Genomic DNA, 16,011 nt, shown 5'->3' on the forward strand with positions numbered 1-16,011 from the left:
TGGTTGGGGGGGGATCTGCCAAAGCAGAACAAAGCCAGGGAGGAACTCCGAGAGATAGTAGCAGAGTGGAAGGCTCTGTAATTTATCACCTGTTGCCCTTGGGCGGCCCTGCTCTCCACCTCGTGGGCTCTGTGTGAGTGTGTGTGTATGAATGATTGGAAAGGTGATGAATGAATAAGCAAAGAAGAACAAGAGAAGAGATTCTTTTCTCCTCTAAAACCTCAAAAGACGTTGGTTTGAGAAATTATTTTCAGGGAAAAACCCATCGTCTGCATGCCAAAGACAGCACATGCATAGCTCCCTTTACCACAGATTGTGATGCTACATGTGAATGTTCTAATTTCTGTTTTGGATGGGGGTGTTCAAGCAGAAGTGTTAATAAGTATCCATAACAGAATAACAGAAATACAATTGTGCAACATAACAAAAATACAGGATCATGTTATGTCACGTTCAGGCTTCAGCATCTGAAAAGGTTTAAGTCCATACATGACGCTGTCTCTCGAAAATGCAGTCCTCACGTCTCTCTATGTTTGCCTGCCACCTCCTGGCTTATTGGTGCACACACACACACACACACACACACACACACACACACACACACACACACACACACACACACACACACACACACACACACGTGTTCATGCATTGAATAGACTAAGAATTAAACTTAAAACAAGGATAAACGCTTCCCTTCCTGCCTCCGTCACGTGACGTCGATCCTTGCCAATGCAAATTGCTCATTAGATTAATTATGTTTGTTTTGAATCACTGCCCTATGATCTGTTGTTTCATAGATCTGAGATCTTCTGAGTCCAGTATCACACAGATTGACCGACGAAACCTAACCATCCCAGTACAAACACAAGCATATCAATATAATTATAATTACATTTTATAAATTGGGGACATCACAGCTGTCTCTGAATTTAACAACCTGCTGTTTGACATTTATCATCATCCATGTCAACGAGGGCTCCTCCGTCATCGCTACTCACTGTCCGTGTGTGTGAGAGTAATGCTGCGGTCCAGACAACTCGTATGTCAGATATTCTGACCTGAAATTGCCCAGTTCCGACTTCACGTCAAACGTAAACAAACATGTCTGACTGTGAGAAGCTGATTAATTTGTCTCGTGATGAGACAATTCAACTGTAGCCAGTGCAGCTTCCGTTCGTACAGAAACAAAGAGGAGGAGGGCGAGGAAACTTTTATTCTTGGAAACACATTCAATACATAAAGGAGAACACACACTGTCATTGGATCTCATGAACCAAGGAACCATTGTTTTAAAACAAACATATTTAATCATATGAACTAGTTAAGAACACACATTCCTACTGTGCAAGGAATACACTTTAACCCTAAAATGACATGAAGGACATTATGAAAAATAGATAAATTATGTAGAACTCAGTAGAAACAAGATATATAAACAAATCTTTTGTTGTTCAATGAGCTATATTTTCTAGGGACATAAAACTGTTAATAGTCTATTGAAAACAATGAACGATGAATATGTATAATATGAATATCTGCTGATAAATCCTAATAAATCTTTTCTTTCTCTCCTTTATGAATCCTCACGTCTCGTACAATATGACTGAATCTTAAATCTTTTACCACACTCAGATCAACTAAAGGGTTTCTAACCTGTATGACTCCTCATGTCTATTTAAACTGCCCCTATGGCTAAATATTTTATCATGCTCAGATCAACTAAACTGTTTCTCTCCTGTATGACTCCTCATATGTATATTTAGATGGCCCCTACGGTTAAATCTTTGACCACACTCAGAGCAACTAAACAGTTTCTCTCCTGTATGATGCCTCATATGTATATTTAGATCGCCCCTGTGGTTAAATCTTTTACCACACTCAGATCAACTAAACGATTTTTTTTCCTCCGGTCCTCCGGGTCCACAAGAGGGCTCCACTGCTGCTGCTCAGGGGAAACCTCTTCTTTATTCAGCATCAGTTGCTGGACATCTGCAGGACACACTGAAATACAAATACACGTGTTTATCATTTCAGAGTTTCCTGAAGTGTTTTGAAAAAGTGTCGTTTAATGCAGACTGTTGTGATTTTTGAATGATCACATTCAGGAACTAGAGATGTTGAGGTCGTTTACAGTTGGTGTTAAGACGCAGCTCGTAAAGGAAGCAGCATAAATCAGAGGGTTTCTGATAAAAAAGGTTTTCATTTTGAGCAGCGACCCCTTTTGGACTGTAGGACGAAGAGGAAAGGAAATTAAAAAAACTGCACAGCAGAAATACTCTGTATTAGCCACAAAATAAACTTAACCAATGTTTGAAGAAGAATTCGGATCATTCACTGAGGTAAAAGTACCCAGACAGTAAAGTAATATTCCATTTCAAGTAAAAGTACTAAGACAGTGAAGTAGAAATACTCAATAATTAAATCAAACAAACTCCGTCAGTAAAACCAAAAATAAACAACAATTTCTAGGACTGAAAAGCAGCACTGAACGGGCCCGAGTACATGCATTTTGAAGCTTTGCATGCGTTTTGCGCACTGCGGAGAGGATAAACGCTTCCCTTCCTGCATCCGTCACGTGATGTTGATTCTTGCCTGCTAATTGATCATAACGGTCCACACTATAAATTGCACATCACACTGTGAAAACTTTATGTAAATTGAAGGATAGTTGTAAAACAAAGCTTATTTCCGGTTGCCAATCGGTATTACACACAGACAAACAGACTAATAGATCTGTTCAAGTAGGGGCTCTGATGTAGTGAGCAAAAAAAATCTCCTTACAATTTCAATAGGGCCTCACTGTCACACTGTCTCCCACTGTTCAGTTCTCGGGCCCTAAATAGCCAAAAGATTCAAACGATGGTCGAGATCTTGAGAACTTGGCTTTATGATAAAGACTAATAAGATGGTTTAACGCTGACCTTTCCAACATAAGACGGTTCCCAATTCACTTCTTTTCATTTGATAAACAATTGTTTTTTTTTCAGTGTAAAAGCTCCCAATTTAAATGAGTGTTTTGCGATATAAGTGATTAACACCAAAAATATACAGCTAAAATGACACCACAGTTAAATAAACAGTCATGTGGATAAATACGAGGATATTAATAATAATATTTGAAAAAGTTAAACAGTACACACAATATGTCTAAATATACTGGGGGCCGGGGGTTGGGCAATCGATTTAATTTGATGATAAGTTGGTCAGTTTTGTTTCTCTTTTTGTGTTTTTAGTGTATACGTTATAGAGTCTTGATACATTGTGTAAAGTCTTGATATATTGTGTAAAGTTTTTATGTATTGTGTAAAGTCTTGATATATTGTGTAAAGTTTTGATTAATTGTGTAAAGTTTTGATTCATTGTGTAAAGTCTTCATATATTGTGTAAAGTTTTGATAGATTCTGAAAAGTCTTGTTTTATTCTTGAAATTAAAGAAATCCTGTGAAAGAAGGGTAAATGTTTGCCATTCTGTGAAACGAATCAAACAGAATCATCGAGTTTATGATGCAGTCAGTGTCATAGTAAACATGTATAATGGCAAATTTAACACTAGGATAAAATTAAATATAATTATATATATATAAAATATATAATCCTTCCAAACATTTATAGAATTACTACAATGGTAAAATAAGTAAAATGGTTGATCGTTGCATTTGTTTTCATTCTCTAAACATTTGAAGTGGATACAGATCAGTTGAATAAACATTGTGTGAAATCGATGTTTACCTCTAATTTTAATTACCTTAAATGTTATTGCTGATTATTTGTTAACGTCATAATAAAAGTGTGATGACAACAAGCACCCGCGCATCACGGCCGACGGCGGATGACGTGTGACGCAGTCAGTGTATCTGGAGGAAGCTAGGAAACCTCAGGCGTCGTAGATAGATAAACACCCGGGAGAGGTGTGAGCCCAGCGAGCAAACAGCTGTCAGACAACCGAGAGAACAGCTCCAAAGCTCGGACCGAGTCCTCCACACAGCGAGGGTCGACATGTCGGAGACGTACGGTACGTGTGGGATTGTGCTGTTATTCAAAGCTCGCTAGCTGCGCGGCTCTTAGCGACGCTGCTAGTTAGCTGGCTGCACGGTTAGCTCAGGCTAGCACCTAGCTAACCTGACGCCTCGTCACGTCTGCGTCTTTTAATGGCGATTAAACAACATCTTCCTGCTGACAGTCCGTTTAAATACACGGTTGAGGTGCCCGCGTTCAGCTTGTGACAAACCGACACCTCTGTCATGCAATGGCGGAGCAGGCTGCTTCCTCAAACGGGGATAAACAAGAGCCTACAGACGATAAGACGGCTCCCCAGGTAAAAGTTGTTTCAAACTTCGCACTCAGCGATAACATGTTGACACGTGAAGGACCTGGCTGCAGCACCGAGGGGAGCTGGGACCTGGAGCCGGAGCAGTGACCTTGCAGGGCTGGGAGACTGTTTGCTTTAGGTGAAGGTGCTGTGTGTGTTTTAGTATTTAAAGGGTGGCTATCAGCTGCGGGGCCTGTTGGATGGAGGCAGATCTTATCAGCCCCGAGTTACCTGTGGAGCAGCAGCTGTGAGGTGTCATTCTGATCCCGTGTCAGTTGACTTCTCTTTTCACCACAGATCATTTGCCTCTTAAGCAAATGAAGAGATGGCTGCGCCTGTCTGTGACATGGATGTAGTGTGTATAGTGAGTTCTTGTAACACATCCATAGTCCATGAGCCCTGTCATAATGACCGACCACCAGTACTACTAACAGAAGAAATGAGTAAAACACAATCAATAGTCGATTTTGGGGCTGATATTGATACTGAACGTTTCTGACATAGACTTTAGAGATATATTTTTATTGACATATGATATATATTCATATATACTTCCCCCCTCACAATAGGGGTTTCGATACCTGGACTTTTCATATCGACTGACGAGTACCAAGTCAATACCAATGCTTTAAAAAAAGTACTCATATGGAAATGATGATTGCTATCATTGTTTTATGGCCGATTGCTACATTTGTAATTGGAAACACTAGTGCCCCCCCCCCCCCCCCCCCATGAAACAGATTTCTTGCAAACAACACGTCGTCGTTTTGCTTGTGAGACTTCCACGCATGGAATATTTTCAAATTGCTGACATTTCAGCCAGCTGTGGCTGACACTGCACCACCGGGAATCACTTCTTCGCCTTTCTAACAACAGTACTATAGTACTACAAAACAGCAGTGCAATGCAACTGCTGTTTTGGAGCGGTGACCAATAAATGATTTCCAGATAAAGAGAATTGCAGTTTTATCTATATTAAACTAATGTGCTATAGAAAATGTGGTAGATCAGAACATAAATTCGTGTTGATACCTGACCCAGTACTTTTGACAGTATTGCAGGCATTTCCAATGCTGGTACTGCTATCAGAACATCTCTGATGCATTAAATGTTATTAACATGTTGGAGCACATAATCAACTTGCAACATATTTCTTGATTTTGATACGTTTTCAGGCAATAACATCAGCTGGTCTTCGATGGCTCTAGAAAGGACTAGTCTGACTCTGGTTTAAAGAACTCTCAGCACAAAAGCACTGACACAATAGTCCCAGTTGTTTTTAAACTGCACACCAGCCTCCTGCTCTGTTGCACTCTCTGTTTCCACTTGTTCCCTGTCTCCTTCGGTCCTTGCATGAAACTTCCTCCCAGTGGGTAGAATAAGTGTAAAGGGCCAGCTCTGATGGTAGCTGTAATAGCCCTTTATTGATTTCTGTCTCAATCTCCTGTGCTGTCTCTTCTCCAGCACGGTCAGTGGTGGAAATAGCAAAATAAAAAAAAAGGACATGAATACAGCTGCTGCAAGAATAGGGGAATGAATCCCATGTTCCTTAAATGAGAGGATTAACTTTTTTTCTTTGTGATATATGAAAGTTAACAGAATATATCCCCTATCTGCCCCTTGGACACTGCATAGAATACCCTTTCCACAGATGTCATTTTAATAGCAAATGATTATTTTAGGAAATAATCAGAAGATTCATTGATAATGACTTAGTGTTAGTTGCAGTAGTAATTGCTCAGTGCACTGTCTGTCTGTAGAGGAAACAGGAAAAATAATTTAGGTCTGAGTGTGTTAAATGTTGTCAAAGTGTAAGTGAATGCAGATAACAGTGTTAGTCTGTTCCATCAGGGTTAGTATGTGAAATCGACTTGTTTATAAATAAATAAATACCTTAAAGGCTGCTTTTGAGAGGGCAGTGCTGCATTCCTCGCTCCTCATTGCTTTGACATATTGACAGCTTGATTGTTGTCTGCAGATCTCGTGTGGGAATATATAATGTCTGGGAAGATGGGAAAAAGCTGAGGTAGACTTTTATTACAGATCTGTTAGCCTTTGAATCTGTCAGTCCGGCTTTCATGGCCGTTGACAATGTGCGGTTGAGATTGTTGCAGGAGAAAACTGTAAGTGCTTGAAAGTGCTGGTGCTTTTCTGTAGCTGTTCCATTACCACGAATTTGTCCTCTGGCTTGTGTTGCTTGAGAAAACATCCGCCTCAACAAACAAAGGTGCACCATAAACAGAGCCTGCGGCTGTGTGTGTTGGCAGATGAAGGTGGCTCCAAAAGCCCTAGCTTGATTAGGGTAAATGTTAGGGATGTCCCGATACAACTTTTTCACTTCCGATACGATACCGATATTGTAGCCTTGAGTATTGGCCGATACCGATATCAATACGATACGATATAGGCACAAATCATACATATATTTATTCCTTATTTTGTTGTGTGGAATGTTAGAAAAGGCTTGATAAAGTGATGTTACTGTTACTGATGTTGTAGTGATATAACAGAAAACAATAGTCAGCAACAGTAGGTATAGGAAAAACTGACCCATTTATTATTAACCAATTGGTTACATAAATTTTAACCTTCAACATAAGAGTATTACCTCAACAAATCCAATGAAAACAAAATGTTATATTTAAAGTGCAAAATAACCACTGGTTACCAACATCATTATACAATTGAATAGAATAAATTAAATTTTAAAGTGCAAACAATTCAAGTTCACTTCAGTTATTTTTCTACTGTCAGCATATGTTGGAAACAACTGTGGGCAGGGACAAAAACAACAAAAACTGTAGGAATAATGTAGCGAGGTTCGAGGTGCTCCATTAAGCGTTTAAACCCGACATTACTCACCACCGACAGGGGCTGGTCATCAAGCACAATAAACTGGGCTATCTTTTCTGTTATGGCCATTGCCTTTTTGCTGTCCCGTGGTAGTTTGTCATAGCCTGGATGCCAGACGAATTTAGCCCCGCCCACAACAGATTTGGTCGGGCAGTTCGGCCTGGGGTCGCTCCATTGGGAAAAAATTATGGCCGGACTGGGCCAATCAGATTGTCAGGGCGGGCTTTATACGATGATTGACAGATGATCAACGGTAACGTAATCAACCACGTCATCAAAGTGCCCTCGGGTTGAATTCGTTTTCAACAAACATGCCTGCCGCTGGCGAGCTGAGATGTGTAGATGCTGCCATTGAGTCTGTTTTAGAAGACATCGACAGCGCATTCATTTTGAAAGAGGAACACAGAACGTGGAGGCGACGCCAGAGCACCGCGCTAATCCCTATCGCCCCGGCGCTTGGCTGTTCACACCGGACACTGAAGCGACGCTGAACCGCCGGGCAGCGCTAATAATATCACCCGTTGATCCAGTAGATCGCTGCACGGCTTTGTGCCGGTCACACCGGAGGCTGAAGCACCGCGCTGCGCCAAGGCTGCCTCGCGGTGCTTCAGCCTCCGGTGTGACCGGCACAAAGTTTTAACATGGGAGTGGATGGGAGCCAGCTGTTATTTAAGGCTTGGCGCTGCGCTGAAGCGTCCGGTGTGAACCCAGTAAATAACTCACAATGCGTGTCCGAGTTTACGGTAAAATACTTCCACACAGCCGACATCACTACACCTTGCTGCAGGCACACACGTTGTCGTTGTTGTGATCACGTGGGCTGTGCATGCTGGATCAGAGACGCTCTTCTTCCGCGGCCGGCACCAACGTTAATTAAGGGGCATTACCACCTACTGTGTTGGAGTGTGATCAAACCAGAGTCACCTATTATAGAAGTCCTGGAGCGGTAAATGGACAGCTTATATCGGAGCGCTTATATCGGAGTTTTTAGATTCAGTCCGATAAAATCCGATATTCACTTTTTTGGCTGATATCGGACTGATTTCCGATATCAATATCGGATCGGGACATCCCTAGTAAATGTCACACAGGAACTGAAAATCTATCTCATCCAATCTCTACGTTCTTTTTCCGCAGTGAATCTTTCTGTTAACCGTGTGTGAAGCTGAATATTCACAGGATGTTCACCTGGCTAATCTCTACACTAATCATTTGCCAGACCATTACTTCTGCACGTAGAGCCTGCGCTTAGGCTTCAACCAAAAAGTACACACTGCACCTTCAAATTCTAACTGAAGCAGAAGCTCAGAGGGAAAGTTGTGATGTAGTGCTATCTTTGTTTTTCTCTAATATTCTTTGGAAAAACACCACCATTACCAGATTTGCTTATATTCTCCTATGTATTCTTCTTACAGCAGAAAAACACAACGCCCTCAAATACAGCAGAAAAAACATTGAAAACAATTACAAAAATGTTGTATTGCTTAGAAATAAGCTGTGTTAACGATGACCTTTGCACAAAAGTGACACCTTTGAACACAGTGAGCATAATTCATCGCTGCACATTATCTTCCATGGCTTGGAGATAATGTCATCATGGCATTATGGTATGGAAATTGTTCTACTTATTATTTTGTTGCCGTGTCATTTTATAGATTTAAAGACAATCCATCATCTAGTCATTTGTTGTTGTTGTTGTTGTTGTAACCTCTGTATTCTTAAGTGTTGTTGTGGCCTGTTGTGGCATGAATGAGGATGTCCTTCAGATTGTGCAGATGACATCATTTCAGTAGGCTGTCTGTAATACGGTGCAGGACGACACATTTCAGTTCACACAGAGAAAAGACCACCTCCGAGTGTTGACTGAGTAATCAGATCTCAAGACACATTGAGGAGGCATTTGATGGAATCAGTCAGGGTGGATGTAAATTCCAGGTCTGAACATCATCATTGTTTCAGGTCTCATGGATCTACACACGTAAATGCCCTTTGCAGTAACTTCGGTCACAGCACACAAAGGCTGCCTGTGCTGGCCTTGCATGTCAGAGTCCCGGGTCATTCTGCCTCTTATGATGGTGTCGGCCGACTCACCAAAACAACAACATCTGTACAGCCAGCTGGCTGACGTCATTCTATCCCTGGATGAGTCAGTTACCCGAAACCAAGTTTAATAGCTCCACGGCCAGGGCTTTGCTCTAATGACATGTTTATTAAGTGCTGTTGCTTCTTCACGGCTTCAAACACATTTGTTTTTTTCACCTCAGACAAACAAGCATATTCAATTAGAATCAGAAGTAGCATGTTATGGTGATTACATGCTAGGCTTTGCGATTTGTAGTCTAATTTAAGGTTGTTGAACACTGTGAAAGTAGCAGCTCAATGGGATTAAGAGGAAATCTGATAGATTGTCTCTGAGGATGGAAGTGCGAAGAGCAGCAGGCTTAGTGTTACATTGATCTCTTCCTCCTCTCCTCTGCTTTCAGACTTCCTGTTTAAGTTCCTGGTGATTGGCAGTGCTGGGACTGGGAAATCCTGCCTCCTGCACCAGTTCATTGAGAACAAGTGTAAGTTTTTCTTCTTTAAAGCCCATTAGTTGCTTCAGGGTTGGATAAGAGTGAATTAATTAGAGAGTTATTACAAAGAATGGTCATGTAATTAGTGTCACAGATTCCCATATCACATAAAGCCTCTCACGCTCCCGTGGGGTTAGACTCTGTGGAATTTAGTTCCTCCTGAGAAAGTCATTCATTGACTTCCATAATGAATCAAACCAGAGTAGATGATTATTGAGCCAGCAGGATACAACACATGACACCACAGTTCTCTGCTTTTGAATGTTCTGGACTAAGACAATCTAAAAAGAAGATACACACTAAATGTTCCTACAGGGGGGGTTACATGACTTACGTTAAGCTTAATTTTGCTTGAAAATAAAAGTTAAATAACAATAAAATGCAAAAGCTAGTTGCTCCGGGCGTGCTAATGGCATTTCTAATGAAAACTGAAAATAGAAAAAGAGAATATAAATATCCTAGGAGGATTTTCCTAAGACAGTTTAAGTTTGGGATCAGTTGTTCTTTTGAATTATCTGTTAAAAGTAAGTAAGATGACACTGAAGATGACTCACAAGTAAAACAGGAAATAAACAAAATGATCAGTGTGATATTAACTGGTCGTTGTGTCAAGCTCCACAGTTTTTCTTTATGAGCACACAGAGACTCACACACACACACACCTATACACACACACACACGCACTTGTATGAATTTGATTAAAGGTGTTAGGTTTCAGTGCTGTCAGCGCAGAGGGAGAGAGGGAGGAGGGGTTGACAGTGTTAATCTCATCTCGACTCCCTGATGTGATATGTCTGAAGATCAAACTACTTAATTTTTTACACAAGCACAACACACCAACATATTACAGATCACAAGTAAGATACAAAGAGCAGAGTTGAAAGTCCCCATTGCACCTGTTGGGAAGGCGTTTCCTTATTAACCACATGATAATGCTCAGGGAAAGAAATGGAGAATTGTTTTATTTTTCTGTTTAACTGTTAGTTCTCATTATAGAATTGTTCACACTCTTCTCGCTGCGTCCCTGTTTCAGTTAAACAGGATTCCAACCACACCATCGGCGTGGAGTTTGGATCCAGAGTGGTGAACGTTGCTGGAAAGACAGTTAAGCTGCAGATATGGGACACTGCTGGACAGGAACGATTCCGGTAATGACTCTAGTTTCATATTGAAGTTTCTGAACCATATTTCATTGATATTGTAGATGAATGATTGTCAACCAAATTGTCTGTTTTCTCCTCAGTTCTGTAACTCGCAGCTACTACAGAGGAGCAGCTGGAGCCCTCCTGGTCTATGACATTACCAGGTGAAACAATCACTGCACTCACACCTACAGCCGCTGGAGGCTTCAACTGAAACACTGCTCATTCACTTTGAATGGGGAAATGCTCTGTGTTGCATTGTGGTTCCGTTATTTTCTTGTGCTGCGAGCTCAGATTCTCAAGCGGCAACGTAGGCAGCAGCCAATCAAATCGTGTTAATGCTTCTACAGGTCCTGCCTGACATCAAATACTAAAAGAGGCAGCTGGTGAACCTGTTGTGTGTTCATCTGGTTGTGTACCATGTACCTACCTTTAGCATCGATTGACTGCTAGCATGGCACGTTAGCAAGAGAGACATCTCTGTTGTGTGTCCCGAGCAGGAAGTTGTGTGGTTGTTGTGGTTATGATGTTTCATGCCAGTATCAGTGCGTTGGGCATACCCAGTATCAGGCAAGAACACAACTGTCCCTCTGCCTAAGCACAAATTATACATTTTGTGTTACAGAATTAAAACTACTACTAAATAAGATTACATTTTAAGCTTTAATTGAATCTGGTTTGAAATGGAAATGTACTCAACCACTATTAACTGTCAATAGTTTTCTATTTATAATGTGTATGTGTGTATGAACACATACAGTATATTGTTGATTTCAGTCTGTCATCTTTCTACACCATCTCAAGAAATGTTGCAATTTAGTGACTATACATACAATGAATATGCACCAGAATCTACTCACTGGTCTGTATTTCACTAGCTTACAGTTGCATTCAAGCAGTTGTAAATGCAGTGATGCAGAGAGATAGGAATGTAATATAGTGTGTGTTTGTGAGACTCTAGTGTCTTTACTGTAGGGGAGGGCAGTGTGACAGGAGCTGTAATATAGAGGTGTCTTCTGGCAGCCAGCAACAGAAGAGAAAGCAAAAGTCCATCATCAAAAGTATCCCCAGAGGAAGAAAAACGGAGAGTGGACGACGAATACTGCAGGGAGGAGGGAGGAGGGAGGAGGGAGGGAGGGAGGGAGGGAGGGAGGGAGGGAGCAGGGAGGGAGCACAAAAAGGAGGCGATGGAAAACTTGAGTGGGAGATGGAGATGTGTATCACTTTTCACAGGTGTAAAGGTGGCAGGAAGATGGAAGAGAACATGTTAAGCAGATTGTGACTGAGCTGCTTGGTCTCCTCAGTGTGTGGACGAGGAGCGAGTGTCATTCTTAATCTGTTAGTGAAAGCAGCTGTTAAACAAAACTCCAGTGACCCCCCCCCCCCCTCTTCAGCTCACCGGCCTGAAAAAAAACAAAAAACGGGACAAACTGTATCTCAAGGACAAAGTGAAAAAGCAACATCTGCAAACACTATGTTTCTTCTCAAGCTTTCTGGTCTTTTTTTTCTCTGGAGCTACTTTGATGAAGTAAATTAAATTTGTGAATTTGAAAGTAGATCAATCACATGAAATCATGTGTATACAAGAGACTAGTCTGCTCATCAATGCTACCAGCCCCTAGATAATTAGGTTGTTTGTTAGCATTAAGCAGAGCTTGTTTTTGCTTAATTTTAAATTACTTTAAAAACCATTAAACTTGCAATCCTTGACTATTGTTTTTATAATAAGTATTGAGCTTTATATTCTGGTCTTGATGAAATATGTAGTTGCTGCATTTTTGGCTTTACTTGGCAGCCGTTGAAATAGATGAGTTTTCTCTTTCAGAACTAAATATTTACATTATAACTGTGTATTATGAAGTTGTATTTGATTGTGTATGACCAAGTTATTAAGTTAGTCTTTAAAAGGCATTAGTACACATCCTCTTCTTTTTCCATTATACAAAACCAAACATGCAGTTTGTTTGTTTTCTTAAGTGAAACATGTAATTGTTGTGCTTGTTGGTTTTTGTTCAGCTTTAGTTTTAAACATTTAAAGATCCTATATTTTTCAACTAGCTAACAGTAACTTTAGCCCTTGTTACACATCTGAGATGGAAATAACCTGCTGATGGTAAATCCTCATGTGTTTTATATGAGGATACGGTTTGAGGAAGGAAAGTAAAAGTACACATCTTTACGAGAGCTTATTTAAGGAACTGAGATATCTCCCACTCAAAGTAATGAGTGTTCTTAGGCCATAGTCTCCAACAGGCCAGGACTTCTGTTTATACAACATTGTGTGTTTATGGAGGCAAAAATATTTACCCTGTGTGTTTATTTATGTATTTGATAGAGACAGAGTATGTTAATGATCATCAGTATAATAACACTGTTAACGTGCCACATTCTAGCAAGAATGCTAATTATTAATAAAAAGGAGTCAGATAAAGAAAAACAAATTGAGTTTAATATATTACCCTCAGCAGTAAACAACATTGTGTCCATCTGTCCTCCTGTCTCACAGCCGGGAGACATATAATGCCCTGACCAACTGGCTGACAGATGCACGGACACTGGCGAGTCCCAACATTGTTATTATCCTGTGCGGCAACAAGAAAGACCTGGACGCAGACAGAGAGGTGACCTTCTTAGAGGCCTCACGCTTTGCCCAGGAGAACGGTAAGTGATGTTAAATTCATCACACATTTTAAGTTTGTCTCGTTTTTTGATTGATTGCTTTTCATGTAGGGCTTGGCGTCTTTCAAACAATATCATGATCGTTTCGAATTTTTACCTCGATAAGAATTAATGAACGATTATATTATGGGACATACTCCTCAGTGTGTGTGTGTGTGTGTGTGTCTCTTTTTCCCTGTTGCGATTCACCTAAAATGACGATCACATATTTAGTTATTTATCGATGACATCGGATCGTGAATCCTGGATCGTTGCGGTCACCTTAGCCTTGAAAATTAGATCGGTTAGAGGTTATAGATTTTCGGTTAATTGCCCAGCCCTATTTCCATGTATGCTTACCGATTGTGTCTCTCTCATTTTCCTTGTTTCTTGTATTTTCATGCCAATGAAGAGCTGATTTTTCTCGAGACCAGTGCTCTGACCGGGGAGAATGTGGAGGAGGGTTTTCTGAAGTGCGCTCGCATCATCCTCAACAAGATAGAATCAGGTACACTTTGTTTGATAAGGAGGTTGAGCCTCCGTGTGCAAGTTTGCAGACGTTTGCACGTGTTTACTTTGATCTCTGTGCATGAGTAAATGAACCTGTGAGGACATTCAGTCCAGTGCATCGCTCTGCACATGTCTGCGTTGCCAACAGTTTTCATTTCTTTCGAAGGTGAGTTAGACCCAGAGAGGATGGGTTCAGGTATCCAGTATGGAGACGCGTCGTTGAGGCAGCTGCGGCAGCCAAGAGGCACCCCCACACAGAATAAGCAGCATTGTAATTGCTAGGGATCGTGACCCTACGCTCACCTACAGGCCGACGGAGACGGGGCATCCCCTACAGGTCAGTGGTTTGTTCTTAAATCAAGCTGTAACGGTGGTACACTAAATACTTCTTTTTGACTTTACTCAGTAATGATGAATGAGTGATTACCTCCTCATCTCCTTTCTCTTCTCACATCTCAGCTCCAGGTGTTTTTTGGTGTGTCGTCCCTCTCTCTGCGGACTCACACACCTTGGATCACCTGGACAAATGATCGTGGAGATCACTGCAACCCCTTGACCCCTGACCTCTGGTAAGAGTCACTCCATCTTACCTGAAGGGGTCAGCCTTGCACCTGTGTCTGGACAGGGAAACCCCTCATTATGAACACACTGTGATCGTAAAGACGGGGAATCCTCTTCTTCAACAATCACTTTCTCAAGTCACTGACCAGACAAGGACAAGTCGGGGGTTGTGTATATGGGCTGCCCTGCTGTTCTTCTCTCTGTGTTTATTTTTGTCATCCTGGTTTCAGTAACAATTTCATGCTTTCTGCGTTTGCACGTCATTGTTTGTAAGTTATTATCTGTAAATTGAGTTGCACCTGTTCATTGTTCAGACAGTCTGTTGGACTCATGATTCGTTTATCTCCGCTTTTGACTTTTTATGTTCGATGATATTTCTGTTTTTATTAGCCATTATCTTCACTGTACTTATAAGTTCAGAGTTGTATTGATGGTGACTGAGTTATAAAGAGTCTAAACATAGACAGATTTTGATTGTGAAATTTGCATATAGAAATTTAAACCAGATATTATTCAAATCTTTACGAAGGTTTCCGAGGTTTTGGCTGTTAATACCTTTTATCTGATCTGAAGACTGAGGCAGCTCATCAGTTATTTCTGATTTTTTAAATTGACACTTAATTCCTAATGCAGAACCCAGATGTGTCACTCTGATATGTAGTCTTTTCTTGGTTTGCCTTAAAAGCATTGTTTTAATGTAGAGTATTGGCCTTAGTAATATACTTGATATTGTGGATCTACAGTATAATATTCCCAGTCTCCATGTCTCTAAAGTGTGATAGGAACTGGTCCCGTCACATCATTCTACATCCACATAGAGAAAGCTGTGGTTCAGGTTGAAAGCACAAAAAAAGAGAACTAATGCTCTTTATTTTATCCCAAAGTCCCCAAACTCTGTAGATATATGTCTTCAGATTCAAACCATGTTCAAGTCTCAGTGTCTCTGCTCCGATCGCAGTGAAAGACAAACCAAGCGTCTTCAGTCTCTGCAAAACTAAAACTGTTTCTGACTCCTGCTGCAGCGATTTCTCTCTCTCCATGACCTCCCTTTGATTCACACTGTTCTACATGCACATACTGCATGAGGGACGTCACAGGAAACCACAGTTGGTTTTGCCTCAGTGCCATGTTTGGGGAAACTTTTCTGCCGCCCACCCAGTTCCCTCACAGCAGCTCAACGCTGTTGAATCATGCATGGCTGTAAGTGCTCCTTGATAAATGTCAGGAGCCTGGATTTAACCCTCTGAGTAGTTTTCACTTCTGATCACTGAGCACGAAGCATCTCTGCTGCAAATTGTTTGTTGAGCCAACCCAGATGTTTTGTCCTGAGAGCCGGCCCTGCGTTGCACCAAAGAGAACCTGGGAAATTCCCCTCTCAAACACGGTTTCCTCTTTCTGTACA

General features: G+C 41.1%; 1 protein-coding gene across 1 annotated transcript; it reads left to right on the forward strand.

Annotated features, from left to right (window-relative positions):
- The first annotated feature begins 3,821 nt into the window (after positions 1-3,821).
- Positions 3,822-15,626, forward strand: rab4b (RAB4B, member RAS oncogene family). The gene is made up of 8 exons (XM_053422484.1): positions 3,822-4,015; positions 9,649-9,729; positions 10,772-10,886; positions 10,982-11,044; positions 13,387-13,541; positions 13,951-14,046; positions 14,215-14,385; positions 14,508-15,626. Exons 1-7 carry the CDS (start codon positions 4,000-4,002, stop codon positions 14,328-14,330), a joined length of 642 nt encoding a protein of 213 aa, XP_053278459.1. The 5' UTR covers positions 3,822-3,999; the 3' UTR covers positions 14,331-14,385; positions 14,508-15,626.
- The last annotated feature ends 385 nt before the right edge of the window (positions 15,627-16,011 follow it).

This window comes from Pleuronectes platessa, chromosome 5 (assembly GCF_947347685.1).
Source record: "Pleuronectes platessa chromosome 5, fPlePla1.1, whole genome shotgun sequence".
Lineage (NCBI taxonomy): Eukaryota > Metazoa > Chordata > Actinopteri > Pleuronectiformes > Pleuronectidae > Pleuronectes > Pleuronectes platessa.

Excerpts from the sequence above, each read along its gene's own strand:
- rab4b (XM_053422484.1), top strand. Across the intron at positions 9,730-10,771 it reads CCAGTTCATTGAGAACAAGT|TTAAACAGGATTCCAACCAC; the intron begins GTAAGTTTTTCT and ends TCCCTGTTTCAG. Across the intron at positions 13,542-13,950 it reads ACGCTTTGCCCAGGAGAACG|AGCTGATTTTTCTCGAGACC; the intron begins GTAAGTGATGTT and ends ATGCCAATGAAG.